At 38.4% G+C, this 19947-nt stretch overlaps 1 protein-coding gene across 3 annotated transcripts in view; it reads right to left on the bottom strand.

Moving 5' to 3' along the window:
* Positions 1-5315: 5315 nt before the first annotated feature.
* Positions 5316-19947, bottom strand: part of RNF38 (ring finger protein 38) — a 110335-nt gene continuing 95703 nt past the window's right edge. For 2 of the 3 annotated variants that reach the window (XM_066181528.1, XM_066181527.1), the window contains exons 7-11: positions 18684-18790; positions 17092-17176; positions 15499-15620; positions 15081-15180; positions 6102-10008 (exon numbers count right to left, since the gene is read on the bottom strand). In XM_066181528.1, coding sequence (XP_066037625.1) covers positions 9946-10008; positions 15081-15180; positions 15499-15620; positions 17092-17176; positions 18684-18790 — 477 coding nt within the window. In that variant the 3' untranslated portion in view covers positions 6102-9945. Of the gene's footprint in view, positions 10009-15080; positions 15181-15498; positions 15621-17091; positions 17177-18683; positions 18791-19947 lie in introns of all 3 variants that reach the window. The other variant, XM_066181526.1, reaches the window with a different exon arrangement.

Genomic DNA, 19947 nt, shown 5'->3' with positions numbered 1-19947 from the left:
TTATACCCTCACAATCTGTGTGACGGAAGTCTGGGATCTTTCTGCTGAGTCCTTGGCTCCTACGGTGTCTCAGTGCCCTGTCACCTGGCTGGGTCACAGGTCCCTGTGCCCTTTGCTGTGCCAAACGTTGGCAATTCCTGACTTCTTGCCTCAGGCTCCCAGCCAGAGGTCAAACTGCAGCTCCCACTGCAGCTGCACCCCAAGCAACCTTCACAGAATGATCATCTCTATTTTTGGATTGAGCATACCTGCTAATATATTAAAAGGGAAAAAGAAGGCTTTCCCAGCATTTTACACTGCCCTTACTAGCAACATCATTACAAGTAACAGAATTAAGGCTAACATTGTTGTCATAGGGCAGAAATTATTATCAAGAAAAGGTCATGAAAGATTCTTGAAACTCATTTATTGTCCAACTGGTTTATCATTCATTACTTGCTGTATATGAGACAGGTGTATCTAGTTTTCCTTACACAAAATTTTAACAGCAAAATAAGAACACAGTAAGCCATGATATGGTCCTTACCATTTAGGTTCTAATTTGATTTTTTGTGAGAATATCTTGATGAAGACTACATCTGCAGGTTGTCTGTCATTTACTTCTATTTGAAGTGGGCTGGGCTGATAGAACTGTGCAAACTTTCTCCATTCCTCAAACCCTTTCTACATTTTATGTATAAAATACTGGGTCAGGCATTCTTTTCCATCCAAAAAGCTGGTCTTAGCTGGAATACAAGTTCCTGATATAGCTGAGTGCCTTCCAAGGAGATTTTCTGCCAGTGCGACAGGTTGTAATGGAACATTCCAAACATTCCACAGCACCAAATTTAACGTTTGTGGCCATTTCAGGTAAGTGCATGTGCATATTTTTATGTCCTGTTCATCCCCTCTACTTGTCCTGAAGATTGTGGGTGATACAGTTATATGTAATTTTCTCTCTATTCTCAAAGACTTACCCAACTGATTGTTTAAATTAGCTGTAAAATGAGCACATTTTGACCCAATTTGATTAAATTTGAGCAGATTCTGGTTCAATTGACTCTGTAGAACCCTGTTTTGCAGATGCCCAAGCCAGCACAGTCCTTTATGATAAATGTCCTGGGAGACACCCCAGCAAGTTCCTCTGTTTTGCTGTTTCTTCCCATAGATCTGTGTGTGCAAGAGAATAATTTTCACTAAACCCTGTTTGTTAGGGTTTGGAGAGTGTCTGGGGTTTTTTGGTGGTGTTTGTTTGTTTGTTTGTGTTGTTTGTTTGTGGTTTTTTGTGGGTTGGGGTTTTTTTGTTTTGGTTTTTTTGTGGGTTTTTTTTTTGAGAGGCAGTTAAGGGAAGAATATAGAAAGAGAAGTTAACAAGCAATTCACAGCTCATTTGAATACTAGGAGCTTGGACTATCATATAGACTTATTGACTTATTTAAAAACTGAAGATAAATCTGTGAGTTCAACAACAGAAATCAGAAGGAACTGTACTCAAAACAAGGAATGGAAATCTTTTTTTTTTCATGTGCAACAGACTGGTAATGAAATTAGGTACATAGACCATAATGTTTATATAGCCTACCACCTTCAAAAATATCCTTAGCGAGTAGCTGTGATAGTTTCACATAGTAATTAGAAAGTATTTCTGTAAAAATTCATACAACAATCTTGCTAATTGAAAGAAGTAATTATGCATACTGGTGCTGCTAAAACACATGTTTTGCATTATCTGAAGTATTGGTTCTCTTACAGCTTACTCTTGTGTCTTGGTTTGGGAAGACAGGTATCTGCCAGGTAATTAAAAAAAAAAACAACTGCAGTTTCCTTTGGGATGGAGAGTGTAAACCCCCCCCTCCACCCCCTTTTTTTCTTTTTCAATTATAAATTACAATCAGAGGCTCTTAGGCAAAGATTTGGGAAATAGGAATAGCAGTTCTTTACTAGTATGTATTACACAGCAAACAAACACAAAAAAACCTCACCAAACAACTACAGCATTAATGACAAACGAAAACGGTACCAAGAACCTTGAGGGCTTTGTTTCACAAAACCCAGGGCAGTTTGGTTTCGGTGTCCCTGCAGGATCCTCAGAGCACCAAGCTGAAACAGTGGAAAAGTCCTGGGCTGGTAGCTGGGATGGCAGGGTGTCCCAGCAGGCAGGGGCAGGATGTTCCAGCAGCACAGGGGGTGCAGGGTCACACTGTAGCAAGAGGAGCAGCGCCGAAGAAGCCGAAGGCGAGGCAGGGCCGGCCCAGCTCCTGCGGGTGGCAGAGAAAACTCAGGATTCAGGCCGAACCGGTGATAGTAGATTTCTCAGGACTGGATTCCTTTGGCCACAGTGAAACTCTTCCAGCCAGCAACAGCCGTTCTCTCTCTCTCCCCCCGAACGCCGAAAAAAGAAGAGCCCATAGCTGCCTCAAGCTCTGTCTTTTACCTGCACTATCTCCCCCTTCCAACTTTGTCCACCCCTTTGTTTCGGTTAAGTACTCTCAAGTATCCAACACTTGGTCTCCTTGGTAACTTATGGGGAAAAAATTCTTTAGAGAAAGAAGGAACAAACCTAACCCCCACATCTTGCTCTGCAATTTACTGACCTGCTGTTAATCATAGACCACATCACTTCTGTGTACAGAGCTTAGTATTACTCTATTGCAACATACACTACCTTTCTATTGAAATTGTGTCCAACATGCAGAGCCAGGAGCACTTTGGGCCTGTATGATTTCATTTTGCTTGGCCTCATGGCATTTTGCTAAGACTTTTCCTTCTGAAGAGCAAAGCCAAATTAAGAAAATAGTTACTCCAAACTGCCTCTGTATACCATTGCATCCTGGGCCAGCATGAACAGATTTAAGGAAACAGAGCAGGGAAACGAGATTGCAGAGCATGAAAAGAAGTGATTGCACTGAGTCTTTAGGACTTCAGCATGAAGAATGATCAGTTAGCCACAAAAGGAGTAAATGCAGTTGAATACTACAAATGACACAGCATCAAAAATTAAGGATGTCAGTTTTGGTCTTGGATGATTTCTCACTCATATACTAAAATGAATTCTATCACCAGATCATCTGTCTGTTATTAATGGGGTGTCTCAATTCAATGAATGAATGTGCTTCTACAATGCACAACCATTAACTGTACACCAAAAGACAGGAAACCATACAGCTTCTGTAGGGTTTGACACTTACTGATGACTATCAATACCAGATGCTGAGGAAGTCACAGTGAACACTATCACAGTAAAAACTTGTATTGTTATACAATTCTGTGTACCCTCATTTTTGTGTTATGTCCTCAACAAGTCAAGTTTCATTAATTTCCTAATAGAAGAAGAGTGAAGCAGATAAACGATTGTTGTCTGACTTCAGTTTATCAGAGGGGAGAGGCTAGGGATGAGAGCCAGAAGCACAAACCTTCAAGTTAACTAAAGGTTATGGGGAATGCTTAGCTGCTAATTCATCTTGAGGTAGCAGGTAGGCATGCTATTTTGAAAGAACTCCACACCTGAAGTGAAAGGTACAATCTGTCTGAATCGGTTGAGAAAAGAAACTATGATCTGCTTTGGTAAATCTTTCTCAGGGTATGAGAAATTCAGAGAACAGACAAGATCTGCTGAATTAAGGAAACTATCTGCTGATCAAGGAGACTAATCCTTGGGAATCCACTTGTACCAAATACCACCGGGCTCTGGTCTTCTTGGGGATTGTCTTAGGGAGCCCATAATTCTGCTTATGATGGATTTCGCAAGATTTGATGTCAGGTGGAATCTCAGCATAAAGCGTCTTACAGATCACAGCATCCCTGAGCTTCAGAAACACTGCTGAGTCTGTTGGCTGGAACTTCTGCCCTCATTTCATAGACTGTTAGGTAGGTGGCTCTGTAGGAAATGGAAATGGAAAGTGGTGGGAATGGAAAAACATACTTCCATTTCGTTCTTGTTTTGGGACCTGGAGGAAAAAATAAGAGCCAAATTGAGATGACTTGTACCCAGGCACAACAAACCCCTTCTGCACTGTGCTGGTTGGGTGAGACAAAATCCATTAACCAGCAGAAGCCTTCCAATCTTCCTAGGAACAGCAGATGGCAGCAATTCAACAACTAATTCTCTCTGCACCGGGAATTGCTTCCATTGCCCTGTGTATCTGGCTGTCTCAGAGATGCAGTTTCAGAACACAAAACGTTCAAACACAATCCAGTCCTCCTCCTCCTCCCTGTTCCAGTGCCCAAACACCTTCTGGGTGAAGAACCTTTTCTGATAATCCAACCTAAACCTCCCCTGACTCAGTTTCATGCCTTTTCCTCAAGTCCTGTCACTGGTCACAAGAGTCAAGAGATCAGTGCCTGTCCCTTGACTTGTGAGGATTCTGAAAACTGCAATGAAGTCTGCCCTCAGTCTCCTGCTGAACAGGCTGAATCGAACAAGTGACCTCTAGCTGCTCCTCATATGGCTTCACCTCCAGACCCTTCACCAGTTTCATTGCCATCCTTTGAGCATTCTCTAAAAGCTTAATGCCTTTTTTATATTGTGGTACCCAGAACTGCCCCCAGCACTCAAGGCTGCCCCAGTGCACAGCAGAGCAGGACAACCCCCGCCCTTGCCTGGCTGTGATGCTCTGCCTGATGCACCCGAGGACATGAGTGACCTTCCTGGCTGCCAGGGCACTGCTGACTCATGTTCAACTTGTCACCAGTCAGGACCCCCAGGTCCCATTCCATGGAGCTGCTCTTCAGCCTCCCATACCCATCTATACACATACCCAGGGTCGCCATGGCCCAGGCACAGGATCTGGCACTTTCTCTCTTTGAACTTCATAAAACTGATGCTTGCCCAGCCCTTTCATTTGTCCAGGTTTCTCTGCAAGGTCTCTGAGGGAGTAGACAGCTTCTCCCAATTTAGTGTTGTTGGCAAACTTACTTGGTATACCCTCCAGTCCTGTGTCCATGTAATTTATGAAGATGCTGAAGAGCACTGGGCTGAGCATGGAGCACTGTGGAACCCCACCAGTGACAGGTCTCCAGTCAGATGTCACCAACATCTTGTCACCAACAAGACACTTTGTCACCAAGGTGTCACCAACACTTCATGCCCAATTCCTGAGACAGGTGCTCACCCGTCACATGATGTGTTTATCCAGGTGTGCACGGGATGTTTTGTCCAGAAAGAAACAGTATGGAAAGCTTTACTGAAACCCAGAAGGATTACATCACCTGGCTTCCCTTGGTCAGCTAGGTGGGTTATGTTGCTGTAGAAGGAAATCAGCTTGGACAAGCAGGACTTTCCCCTCATGAACCCATGCTGGCTGTGACTGATACTGGGTTGTCCTCCAGGTGTTTTCCAGTACTACCAGAATAATCTTTTCCACGATTTTACTAGGCAGTGAAGTGAGACTTCACTGTAGTTTTCAGCGTCTTCCTTCTTTTCCTTCTTTAAAATTGGGGTAACTGAATGACACACAAGATAGAGAACCTAGAGTTGTAGGCAGTAGTTGCAAGGAAGACAGGAAAAGAGAATTACAAAAAATACAAAGGACGCAGTATCTGGTGGCAGTGATATCATTTACTAGAAGTTAGCAACAGAAATTGTCAGCTAATTACTGAGAATGCCAGGAGACTCAATAGCACTGATAACACAGACTTGTGAGCAAAGACACACTGCACAGGCTGAGGAAGAGATGCTGTGACACAAAGGTGGGGAGCAGAGAGCAGATCTGAAAAGAGGAGGAGGGAAATTCTGCCCTTCAGGCTAGGACTGGTCATGGCCAAACTACTGATGATGCTGGAAGCTGCTCTGCAATATACTCGCATGCAAAAAAACGTGGCTTTGCAAGCATCCAAGCTCACAGACTGACAGCTTTTCTCTTTTCCAACATCTCCCAAATCCAAAAGGTATGTGTGGGAACCTGCATAAGGGTTCTCAAAATCAGGAATGAATCTTCAAATATGTATGACTACCAAGAACACCTGCTATTGATGCAGCTATTAAATGTTCTATGTAAATGAAAACCTCTTAAGTAACTACATCTGTCGACTTAGTTTACATCATCTTAAAACCAAAATCACACAACTCCTTTTCTTTTTTTTTTTCTTTTTTTTTTTGGTTTGGTTTTTTTTTTTTTTTTTTGTTTGTTTCATTACCAGTTTCTTGTGCAACCCTGGCTAATGAAATCATTCTAATTCAGGATGCATCACTTACAACTGCTGTTAGGGCATTGGAAAAGTGTAACACGTCTTCAGCTCATACACAGTGCAAACAGTATGCTTAAGAAGCACACTCATCCCTGCAGATTTTCTTCTGGCTAAGTAAATAAGATCTTCAGAACACTGACCTTTTAGGCAAGGCTTTGAGTACGTTGAATTCTCACACTCAAAAATAAGGTCCAGCATTTCATACCTGTTTCTCAGGCTCTCTCAGTATAAGAATAAAGTTGTGTGCTATATTTAAGGTGGCAAAATGCCCCCTACAGCATAAGTGGCTGTTCCCAGTAATATTTCAATTTGCATGATCATGCACCAAAATATGCCCAGTAATAAAAGAAAACAATACACTCCTCAGAGAAAGAACAGGACAAAATTTTGTAAGTGTACATCATACATTTATTTCCAAACAACTCTCTCAACTCCAAAATTGGGCACAGGGATTAAAAATAAAAATTCATTGCACTACCTAGTAAAGCATTACTGGTAAATCTCATAAAAAATGTACAAATTTTGTTAAAAATTTATCAAGCCTTCAAATGATTTGGTTACAGATATTTATAATACATTTTAAACTACATGTTAAATGATAGAATAGCATATGATTTAAAGAAAACATTGACAAAATATGATTCCAACAAAAAACATAAGCTTTCATAATTAGCAAGTCTGAAACACAAGTAGCAAAATGAGGTAACAATGTACCAGAGGAAAAAAACACAGCTTTTCCAAAGGCCCAAAGATAACTCAGTTGAAACTGTTTCCTATGATTAAAATTAAAACAGTTGGTAAGTCTGATCCCAAGTATTATGCATTGTATTAACAGCTGTGAAGTCACATTCAAGAGCCTCTACAAAATGATGTACAACACATGGCCTTACTTCTTTTTCTAAAGAAAGCCAAAAAATGAGACACTGGAATTATCTGTAGGCCTTGATATCCACCAAAATGTCAAATTAAATTGACAGTTTATGCAAAGAAAACACAGCAGTGCCAATTTGATAAAGCAAACATATTGGAGGTTGGATATTTTTTGTTTGTTTGGAGAAAAAAGAGTCATTGGATGGCAGAAAAGCAATGAACATAAAGGAAGTGTTGCTGAATTCAGGTGCTGTCAGGCACCATGGCAGCTGTGCATAATACATGGCAGTTAGGAGCTGAACATAAATCCCCTGCCCTTGACAGCCACCACAGAAGATGTGGTTGTAGCCTGTCTGAGCTGATTCAAAACATAAGCATATGTGTGCTCTTCATACACACTAACCATGGGAAGCAAGTCCACATTCATCCATGCAAACCAAAGAACCATTCCAGAAGAGATGAGCCATAAGAGAGCAACAATTAATTGCAGGACTTTACTAACTTAGACCCTCCATCTCCTAGATCTCCCATTGTCTCACTGAATTTTAGTGGGGGAAAAGGGACACTTCTCCAGTTCCAGAAAGTGAACTACTTTCCCTTGGCTTCAGAAATATGTGTCTTGTTCACTCATATCAAGTTTAGGAAAAGTATCTCTTTCCATGCTTTGAACGGAATACTAAACACAGAAATGTTAGTGATATTTTAATCTGTACATGGATTTTTTTTCTTTTGCAGTTATATAAAAGACGCTAAGTTTTGTAAGACATATGTGGTATATGCTTTTTAAACATGATTTTGTTAAAAAAATAAATTTTATTACATGCAATTTAACCTGCTAGATGCTATTGTGAAAAGCCTATTCTTTAACTTCACTGGAAGAGAGGAAAAAGAAATTCTAATATTTTGAAGTGGAAGTAACAGCACTTTTATTTATTTAGTGTTCCTAAGTAAGGACAGGTATGGAAAGCTTCACTGTTTTTGAGAACTACCTGCATAACTAAACAGAGGGAAAAACATCTGAAACTGGGCAAAATTGTGCTTTTATCTAGCTGCACCAAGAGCTGTGACTGGTCTGTAAAATCTTCAAAGAGGAAAACCAGCATGGAGAACATCTAACACTGTTTGAAATTTTAACTGATACTAGCGCATAGCAGCATACAAAAGCATCAGAAATGATAAAGAATAAACTTAAAGCTGAGACTGGCAGCAAGTTGCAGCAATACTGGTAATTGTGCCACTTGAGCTGCTGCAACCAATGTAATGACACTGAATTTAAAAGAAGAGTTTCATTGCAATGACAGTGCATCCTTTTCATAACTGTGGTATATGAAAACCTAAAGATTTTGCTAGAACACAGCAGAGATGTTAACTGTGTGAATGTTACAAAGAAATTTTATTTGGGCCACCAAAAAAAATGAGCTATTATTCAGAGCACTTGAATAGACATTATCCCCTGCTATTTCACAGCACTGTTCTGAAAAGTATTCCAAATTTCTCCTCTAGTGGAGCACTCTGGAAACTTGATTACAAAAACCTAGGGAGTTCCCTCTTCCTATTACACTCATCATGAAATAAGGAAGGGAAAAAGCAGCATCAGGGCAACTGAATTTGGCAGGTAATGACCAAAACCTACCTCCTCTTGTGATAGGGTGAAAGAAATATGAAATTCTACTTCTCTGAGAAAACACTAAAAAATATATTTTATTACTGAAGCTGCAGGAACAAAATTGTAACCTTTTACAAGTTATTTTAGTTACATTTCAACTTCCTTGTAGGTAACAAAGAATGTATGTGATTAAAGCCAATGTTTATAAGCCAAAATATGATGTCCTTAGCAAGGACAATGGGTGAAAGTTAAGAATTGTTCCACAAGACCAGGACACCCTCAGTGTACTTTCTGCTTCCTTTCATGGAAGAAACACGTAACTGGTAAACCCAGCTAGAAAAATTTAAAAGGAAAACAGAAAAACATTGATATTCATATTAGCAACTGAAAACATTAATATTGCTAAATGTGATATTGCAACTCTACATTGATAAAATAACTTGTAAATCAGCCATTAAAAAATCCAGACTTTGTAACATATGATATATCCCCCAAGGTTACTCATGTATGAACAATCAATGCATTTTTTAGTGGTACACACTTAAAGCCTCCAGTGAAGGGGAAGCCTAACAGCTGTTTGAATAGTAGTACGTAGAAAGGTTTTTACATCTATAAGTATGCTGGGGACAAAATACTAAATGTCTGTAATTGCTGCACTCATCACATTCAGTGTGCAACTGCAAACACAAGGAAAGGAACCAGTGTACAGTACTAGTACTGTTTAAATAACACACAAGATTATACATTGCAGCATAATTATTACTACACACATACGTCCTCAGTACATGCTGGTATATAGGTTCTTGAACACACACACCCAGTCACAAGCACACTTCACTCACCCTCTCACAGGCAAACACACACTCACACTGTTCATCCCCACTCACGGTATCTGAAGGCTCTATATAAGGTAGATTGCTATATTGTTTGGAGCTACCACTTTTTTTTTTTTTTTTCTTTTTTATAAAAGCACATGCTAAAAGATCACATCCACAGTAATCTTGCAGCAATACTCAGAATGATCACACTAAACCCAGGGAATGTTAGTGCACACACAAAATTAAGCTAAAAATAAAAAAAAAAAGTCTTTGGAGTTCCAATCACACTTGTTAGTATAACAATCCCGTAACTGTGAAGACTAGTTATAAGCTTTATAATTGATTAAGTCACACAGTGCAAAGTAAGGTCCATTGACCCTTTTGTGTAAAGGGTAGGCTGGAAGTCACATGGGTAGGTAAGTTCAATAGAGTTCATATATACATGTGACCAGAAACACCCAAACTAGATTTGTGCTCTTAGATCGGTCATTCTGAATCACGATGCACTTCTGAAGCATCAGCTCTACAAATCGGGCAGGTACGATTTGCCTGTAAAACCAGAAAAACAAAAGAGGGTTAACCAGACTGACAAATACATTGTTAAAGTAATGTGTAGGTGACACTGACATCTGTGACCACTGAAGAGCAATTCAAGAGAAGGCAGAATGTGCTCATGCCTCTTCTTGATTTGTTTTGTTATGCTTCAATGGTGTGGCGAGTTTGCCAATTCAAAATTACCTTTACAAAAAAAAATAAACTTGCCTTTTATCTTTAAAGACAAACGAGACAACAAATAAAGGCTTTAGCTAAGCGATGCTGGTTTCATTAATGCAGATTCACAATTATAGTATATTGCAGTTGGATACAACTAACAACCTGTACTGTATGCTGTAGAGAAACCCACCAAAACAAACAGAGACACCTGGGGCTGCAAATAAACATTCTGTGTGAGGATGTCATACTGTCACAAGCTGTACTGATCAGGAATGACATCACACTTTGTTTACTCAGTTATTGTCACAGAAGAACATCATACAGACTTGGTCAAAGCTGAAAACAAACTGGGGAAAAAGGAAGGGACTTCTGGGGAAGGGGAATAAAAAAATAAATCAAAAAAGATGACCCAACCAAGCAGGTATTCAAGTAACACACACCAGCAGGCCTAGATTCAGCTCTTTAGTAAAGTACACACTGAAAATACATCCTGTGATTCATTTACTTTTCTAGCTTCCTTAAGAAGTAAAACATATAAGAGGTAATACTCCTTAAGCTACAGGGAAAATATTTCTGCCTTCTCTTACCCCTTCTCAAATAACGGCTGATTTCATTTTAGCAAATGATGAGAAAAAGCCCCAGAAAAATATGTAACATCTGTGAGTCAATACTTCCCTTGCAAAGGGAAGAGTGAAGAGAGAGCCCTTCCCTGTCCCAAATTCTCTATTTCCTAGTTATCAAAACTGCAAGACCAACCACTCCACTACTCCAAGTCTTCTAAGGCAACCAGATTTTTCAATGAAAATACAAGTGAAGAGCATCAAGAAATATGACTCTGTAGGTCAGAATTCCAAATTCTTTGTCAAATATTTTAAATCCAAACAATAATTATTCCAATGAACATAATACATTATTTATTACTGAAAAACGTTATTCAGTAATGGAAGTTAAAGTGACAGTATATTTTTCCTGTCAATTTTCCTGCTGTCAACTGTTAGCACTGCCCACAATTCTTATTGCTTTGTAATTTTTGTAAATCATGAATTGGAGAATCAATTAAAGTTTTATTTCTCTTTCACTTGCAGTTTCAAAATATACTCCAAAATGTCCTTACTCAGTCATTTCATTTCATGTGCCTGATTCTAAATATAACTTGGCTAATACAATATTTAAAGTAGAAAGGCATGTTCTTAAACATTCAGTGGATTAACAAATCAAGAGCTATTCGCTTAGATTGGTACTGAAGTAACAACCACTTGCACCACAGAACAGCATTCAGTAGGAGTAATTTCCTGACAGGAATTGCAGAAATACATCTACTGTGCCAGAATAAAATGAATACTCATGGACACCACACTACTGCTTTCAAAATAACTTTTTAAGATCTTACATGAACATCTGCTTTAAATTAAGTTGCATTCTTGTGTCTTTCCTGAAATGAATTTCCCCCTCCTGGCATTTAATATGACTCTTTGATGCCAAAAGAGGAGTGAGGGGGACAATTACAATAATATTGTAATACTGACCTTCTAACTTGCCACTCTTCCCGGCAGACTTAATTTTGTGCTGTAACTACAGAATGCTGCACAATGAATTGATTGTTTTTTAATATTTTATAGCAATTTATGGTTAAAGTGAACTGCATGCAGAATAATGAAACCACAGGGCTACTAGAATCCTCTAAAAAACACTGCACTACTTTGGTGTTAATCCATCAGAAATAAGTTGAAGTATAGTTACAGTTTGTCTTTTCTTATATATAATACAGCATTTCCTAGTACATTAAATATAAAGGCAGGTTGTCCTTTTAAGGTTGTTCTAAACTCTCAGGGTGAAGACAGGTCATGGTGTCAAGCTCTCCTTTGGAATGATGATGTTTATTTTATAGAACGCATTTCTCATGTGTTCATACTTGACTAGAGGATATAGGGCAAGAAAGAGCTGAATATTGTGAAACATGAGAATTGGGAATACTACAACAAGTAAAAGGATAATCTCTCTCTTCTGTTGTTGCCTCCACGGCACGACATCTTCTCTTGTTAAGTCTTTAAGTTTGCTTAAACAGGGAAGTATTTTACCTGAAGAGGGCAACCTAATGCACTGTTACAGAACACTTACTCTTACTTGCTCACTACCTAAAAAGATAGTACTGTCAAATACTCCATGCATACAAGCCATAAAACTTTTTAATATAGATTTTTTACTTCTCCATTATCACCAACAGGCAACCCAAGAAGAATATTTTTAAAGTACTCAGACTGAATCACTAACCTTTTACTTATATCTTTCACTGAAGTGACATGATGGAACTTAGAATCAATTTGACTCCATAGTTCTAGAAATGGTCCTAGATAACAAATATACTTTTCAAATAAATGACATTAAATCAGTAAAAAATAGTGACTAACCAATAATTATTTTTCTTTGTCTACGTTGTGGAATAACATTACAAGTACTGAAAGCTACAATTTTAACTTTCCCTTGTAGAATTTATGAACATGATGTTGGCTGGATGAGGTGAATCAGGTGGATGTGGACATAACTATACAATCAAGATACATTAAAAAAAAGCTCTCAAATTAATAGAGGAATGGACAGATGCAAAACTAAAGCGCAAAATATTTTCCAGTTATCATCACTTCCAGATGTTACCTTCTTAACTGTAACCAAATTTAGACAGAGGCTGTAACTAAAATAGACTGGTGTTACAGGTAATTCATTACGGCCTCCAAAGCAAAATAGGGTTTATTTTTATATAGCATCTTTGTACCACTGTAACGGAACCCACATGGTATAAAGGCATTGTCTTAGTGATCCTACACCAGGATGGTTTAACCTTGACTATCTTATTTTGCACTCAGCTCTGGAATAACTATGTCAATGCAAGTTTTACTAAGTTTAACTGCACCCCTCTACATTTTGATTGCATATCTTGCACCTCATTCTAATGACAACCTCTAGAAAATAGTATATATGAAGAAAATGCAGTTTCTTAGACGGGACAGGAACATCAGCAAAACTATTTCACCACTAGAACAGCATACTAGGATTATGAAAACAGACTAAAATAAATCTACTTTTTTCATTTAGCAGTTCCAAATTCTATTGCTAGTTCATTAGCAATTGCAAGGACTAACTCTTAACTTTAAAAGTAACACACTGAGTCCCAAAAAAGATTAACTCAACATGCTTGTCTGACTCCTGAGTGTGATGTCAGGTAAGAAAAGAGCATTAAGAAAAAGACAAGCATGCATGATAGTTTCCTGACATATTTCTCTAGCTTTCAGAAGTCTGCAGATCACGGGTTCTATGAATCAGAGGTATATTTTTTGCAATAACAGCCTGGAAAGAGCTGTCTTTAAAAAAGCCCCCATAATAAACCTACAGCATCCACTATCTCAGAGGCTATGTCAAATGACATTTTTATTTATTTTTTTTTCCCCATGAAGTGAAGAGGATACTATCTGTGGATATTATCACTGTCCACATCACAACTGACTTAGAGCATTTCATGCTATGAAAGATTGACACATGTAGAGTGGATGCTGCTCAAGAAGAGGAGGGAGACACTGAAGAACACCACTTTGATACATACATATTCTACTCTTAATTTGTAGTAAGTGAGTAAAATTACATACATCTAGCAGAGAAAACCTGATGATATTATGTGGAGTGTGTGCATGTGGCTTTTTAGTAGGACAATAAAACAACCAGGTGTTTAGATTCCTCTTGCTGATTCTTGAGCATGAACGTGAATTCAGATACTTTTGGACCATTTCCACCCAAAATTATGAGCATTACAAATAGTTACACTGGCCCTAGATTTTGTTGAAGCTTTAGACTTAGACTACCATGAGTACTGTAGCAAAAGGGCAATTTCACATCCCATCTTTTCAAATCCTTCTCATTATTCTTGGTATCTTCTTAGCAAAACACAAAAAAAGTCAATATTAATTTGATTTTTTATTCTCTTCATTGCATATTTTAGCACTTGCCTAGGTTATGATCCCATATTTATGGTGCCATAAAGGCAAGGGGGCTTTATTTATTTTTCCAAAACAAGTAACACCATCTAGGTGTAATTTTCTAGGGACCATATCAACATAGGATCACTGCAGTTTCCAATGTTCCACACAACAGACTAAAAGGATTAAAGCTGGATAGAATAAAACAAAAAACTGAGGGAAGATGGGAATCCATACCTTACTGGCAGTAGATCTGGCTCAAGGCAGCCTGTAGAGATGTCTGCCATAATATATTTGCTTTTTTTGTTCTTCTCACCTTCTGCACAGCTGCTATGTAATCAGGGCTATTACTGTGAGGTCCTGATTCTTGAGCCTTTCTTTTTTGCTCAAATTCTCTTGGATGGGTAAATAATTTTGTAAAACTATAATTTCTATTTATATATATTACATTTCTGTGTATATGCATACACATAAACACACATATGTAACCCACTTTATCTGCCCCAAAAACCAACATTACAGCAAAGCGGGGAAGGAAATGTGTTGATACTCACTCTTGCTATGCAAGCTATGTAAAATAGTTGAAGGCACCATTATCATCAAACTCAGTATCATACCTCCAATATTATTTACTTTTTTTGAGTCTTCTTTAATGTAGTGTATTACTCAAATGCAGAATTATTGTTTTAAGCAAATGGAAAACACAGCAAGAGCTGTCAATGAAAACAACTGTATTCATATTCATTTTCCCTTTTGCCAAATATTACGAAGAAACCATCAATTATTAGAATAATACAATATCTAGGCAGTGCTTCCATTCTGTTGGCATTTCTAAGAATCAGAAATTAGGAAACAGGGTGAAATGGAACAGCAAAATATCCCCACCCTCTCCTACAAAAATACATAATCAGTTTCATCTAAGACAGGGTAACTTATTCTTACCTTTAGCCATTTATCAACACACTTGGCATGGAACTCGTGGTTACAGGGCAAGACTCTAAGTAGCTGCCTTGACTCAAAATCACACATGCACACCACACATCTAAAAAAGACAATGAAATTCAAATATATCTGCTATGTAAGAATAACAAATATGCAATTCCATACAAAACCTTACAGGTACGACTTCAACACAGTAGCTATTTTACTCCTTCAGCAGCTACAGTGATCTAAATCTGACAATGGAAACTGAGAATTGACTCTGTGAGATTTTATGGGTGTTTTTCTGGGTTTATTTACTGTACTTTCACATCACAAAGCAAGTATTTTTGCTCTTCTGACCTAGCTGTGACTGCCAGTTAAAGAAATGAAAATCAAGCTACCTAAATTATGGACCTTTGAAAGAGACCAGTATACTTACAATGTCTGCTCTGACTGGTGATTGTTTGGATTGAACCTGTAGGATGGAAGCTGCTCAATGTCTGCTTTTGTTAATCCCCGTGGTTTGGCTTCTCCCAGACGTTCTGCCAAATTCAACAGTGCCTGCAAAACATGGAAACTAGACATTTAAAATTTCACTGATCAAACAGGCTCTGGTTCCATTAGTGTTGGGGACTACCATCACATCTCACTACCCCAGCTGCTAGCATAAAACACCCTTCTATCAAGAAATGTTTAGAACTTTAGTTCTCCCATACAATACAAGCTCCTTGGAAAGTCTTTCATAACTTAATCATCTTTGTAATTATGTAAGGTATTATCTCTGGAATTTCAAAACCCACTTCCCATAGATGCAATTTCCAATTAGTCCTATGACTGCATGGACAGCTCAGTAAGTAGCTTCTGAGGGATTGCCTCACCCTGCTATGAAATTACCAGTGCAGGTAACCAGAAAAAAATTGTCAACTAATTTTCTTCGTAAGAATATGTGAATTTAATCTTGTGAGAGAAATCATAAATTTAATGGGACAATTTATGATTCCCACTCCATGTCGTGGGCTGGTTAAATTAAAATATGGAAATTTTATCCTCAATCTGCAAAACAAATACATATCATCAAACTTAGGCACTTTTTTGGCTGCTAATTTTTATGTTAGTTTTCTATAAGCAAACAATTGCAACTAAAATCCTTTCACGTATATCATTTGCAATCTATCATGTATTTAACTCACATTCCTTCACGAGGGGCCTAGGAAACAACATCAGTGTGACAGAGAATCAATGCACAGAGAAGATCCTATGAAAGCTGCAAATGGTATTGATTTCTTACACTCATAAACCTAGGGCCCAAATTCTCAGACATTGCTTCTTCTGAACCACCACAGAAGTTATTGCAGAAGCGCTCATTGTTAAACTGAAGACATGCAATTACACAGAGATCTTAACAGGAGCACAGGAAAAGAGATGCACAAGTCAGGGTTAATTATGACTAACTCAAGAGAAATCAAATGGAATCCATTAGCTTCAGAACCAGCAAAGAAACAACAGCTGGAAGAGCCCCATAATTATCTAGGATATTTAAGAGGATTCTGCATCTCTAGATGTGAATTACCATCCCCTCCAGAGGACAAGAAGAAAAGGCAGTAAAGCAATTTTATAAACATTACATTTGGATTAATTAATCCTATTATATTAAAACTACTCTGAAAGTTACACTCATAAAACCAGTAACTTACCCTTTTCTTCTGAAAGTGCTTCATTTCTGTATGGTATTTAAAATCAATTAAATTTCGAAAGGAGAAGAGTAGCATGGAGAACATAGAAGTTGAAAAATTTAGTGATTACTAGCCTGGAAAGGTGAATTCTGGGAAAGAGCAACAGACAAGAAAGAAATCTGAACACTTCTAATATCCAGTATTACAAAAAAAATCTGAAAGGACCATTTCTGGATTCTGTCTTCACAGTCATTTATTTGAAAGGCAAAACCAGGATTAAAAACAAAACAGAATAAAATTTTATCTATTGCTTGAGCTAACATCTGTTCTTTAAAGGTAGTTGTAGTTCACACACCAACCTCATAGTTTTCTACCTCTCCATCTTCCACATCCAACTCAAAGCTGAAAGCTGGTCCAACTGCCGGTGGCACTGGGAGCATTGATCTACCATGAGAGCAAACAAGGATAAGATTCAGCATCTTGCTGAAGGAAAGCACAGAAACATCTGGCAGAGGTAAAGTAACCTTTCTGACGCCTCTCAAATCAACATGTTCTCAGAACTGGCAAAAATGTTATGTTTGAAGTCAAGAACAGATATTTGAAGTGAAAGAGTCACATGAAAAAGCTTTTTCTGCTACTTTCTGATACTGGGAGTCCTGACTTTTTAACTGCACGTGCATTTCACTTGGTTCTTTTAGCCAAGCTCAGCTTTATTACAAAAACTAATCTAATTATCACAGACTATGGAGACCAAAAGCTGACAAAAAATTGACATTCTAGTTTTAAATATGTTTTGTTTCTTTAAGTGGATAAAAGACCATCAAAGAGGAATGCTAAGTTCATTCAGATTGCCAACATAAAAGTCTTTCAACTTCTGCAAGCCTAAAACACACAGTGAAGATAAAGTAGACAAACTTCCAACCTGAAGGCAAGCACAAATTCACTTTCTCATGTACTGTGATGTTGGTTAAAGCAGAATCCCTTCAGACTGAGAGATCAGAGATGTTTTTCTGCTTGTATATTCAGTAAGTCTTTTTACCCCCCAAGGTAGCACAATGGGTGAAAACTTCATCCACAGACATGGAAATTACAAATTCAACGCGCTAATATAGTAGAAGCAGGAATTACTGTGGCACATCATGTCCTCAGCAAATAGGCAAGAAGCTATGACATTTCTCTCAGACTTCAAGATGAAAAGTTGAACAACTTTGCTGAATCAGATTTCTAGTGTCATTTTTATGCCATGTCTGACATTGCACACAATCTACAGATCTGGTGTCAGACCTTGATTATTTCCTTGTGAATGTCACCTTTGCCACCAGAAACTTAATCTTTGTTTTCCAAACATTTAATTCTTACTTTCAATACAGAACACAAAAGACTAATACATCTCATGTCACAGACCCACACTCTCTTCCAGAGAGACTACCATAACACACTACAGATAATTCCTAAATGTTAGTTTTCCCACATCTTTTCCAGAAACAGCTAATCAGAGGCAGAACAGAAATGTGACAGCTGTGACAGAGTAGCACTTCAGCCAATAAAGAGTAAAAAAACATCATAAAAGTTCCCACTCTTATGTTTTATACTTAAGAACCAAACCAACTTAATTTATTCTGTAAGTGAATCCTACAACTTGATCCTACAGTGTAATTATGCCTCTGTAAGAGTATCATAGAACTATGCTTTAAAATCCATTGAAGATTTTACCAAGAGTTCAGAAACAAGAGGCTACTGTGCCTCAAAATACCTACAAAACTACACTGGTCAAAAACCGTTCACTTGTATCTTTTCTTGCTCAGTGGTGTAGGTTATTCAAACTAGGCAAAAAAGTTTACACAGAAATGGAAATATGCCTGGTCTCTGGTAGAGTCCAACCATAAAAAGTGCAAAGATGCTTGCTGACTTCTTAATAACCTACATGGAAGCAAATGTACTTTTCACTTACAGCACATAAGGTAATAGGCTGGGGTGGTAAGGGTGTGGTGGTATTGGCTGCTGTGATCGGTATCTGCTGCGCCCTGTGAGTCTTCGAGGCATAAAAGGTGGGTAAGGCTGCAAGAAAGAAGAAAATAAGCTTCAACTGAAACTTGTGGAACTGGAACTTGTGTCGAGTTCTGGGCTCCCCAGCACAAGACAGACATAGACATACTGGAGAGAGTCCAACAAAGGGTCAGTAAGATGGGACTGGAGCATCTCACGTGTTGAAAAGGCTGGGACAGCTGAGCCTGTTCAGCCTGGAGAAGAGAAGGCTTGGGGGGATCCTACCAGTGTATATAAATACCTGATGGGAGGGTGCAAAGAAGATGAAGCCAGGCTCTTTTCAGTGGTGCCCAGTGGCAGGACCAGAGACAGTGGGCACAGACTGAAACACAGGAGGCTCCGCCTGAACATCAGAAAACACTTCTGTAATCTGAGGGTAACTGAGCACTGGCACAGGTTGCCTAGGGAGATGGTGGAGCCTGCTCTCCTGGAGATACTCAAAAGCTGGCTGGACATAGTCCTGGACATCCAGTTTTAGGTGGCCCTGCTTGACCAGATGACATCCCTTATCCAGTCTGTGAGCCCATGATTCAACTTTTTCCATTCTTGATCTCTACCCTCAATAATGAAATCCACTTTTAATAAAGCATTATTTAAAGATCCAGCCTGTGCTAAAATCCAAAAGAATCTCAGCCTCAATTTGAAATTACTATTCCCATTTATAATACACAATCATACCAATTTACGTGAAAAAGTGGTAATATTCAATGGAAATCCTTACAAGTTCTTATGTGTTTAGTCTACAGTCAGAATAGTGTGGGAAACCGGATGTGAATTGCTGACCTTCTTGTAAATATAAAAGTCTCAGGTGCTATTATGCAGGCCTGTGCATAAACAGTTGAGTAAAGAAGCCCTTAGAAAATTCTTTTTAAATGAGAATTTTTAAAAAATCTCCTTAAAAAACCTCTAACTTTTAAGCTGTGGTATATATTTACACTTAGGCTTAAAGGTTTGAAGCCTTTCAGGTGTATGTGGAAGGTTTAATCAGTACAATTTCTGCAGCTGGACCACACATAGACAGACACTCAAGCCCAAAGTTACAATGCATTCACGCCATGGATAAATCAGGGCGCTTTTTGTCACGTTTCACTAAAATGTGTTTTCTACAACTGAAGTTCATCTATCCCTATTAAATTAGTATTTGAGGGCCTTAAGACTTCTTTTGAAAC

The sequence above is a fragment of the Chamaea fasciata genome, unplaced genomic scaffold (genome assembly GCF_029207755.1).
Source record: "Chamaea fasciata isolate MVZ Bird 193981 ecotype frontalis unplaced genomic scaffold, bChaFas1.0.hap1 SCAF_4, whole genome shotgun sequence".
Lineage (NCBI taxonomy): Eukaryota > Metazoa > Chordata > Aves > Passeriformes > Sylviidae > Chamaea > Chamaea fasciata.
Note: the sequence above shows the minus strand (reverse complement) of the source record. Positions and strands in the feature narration are given on the sequence as shown.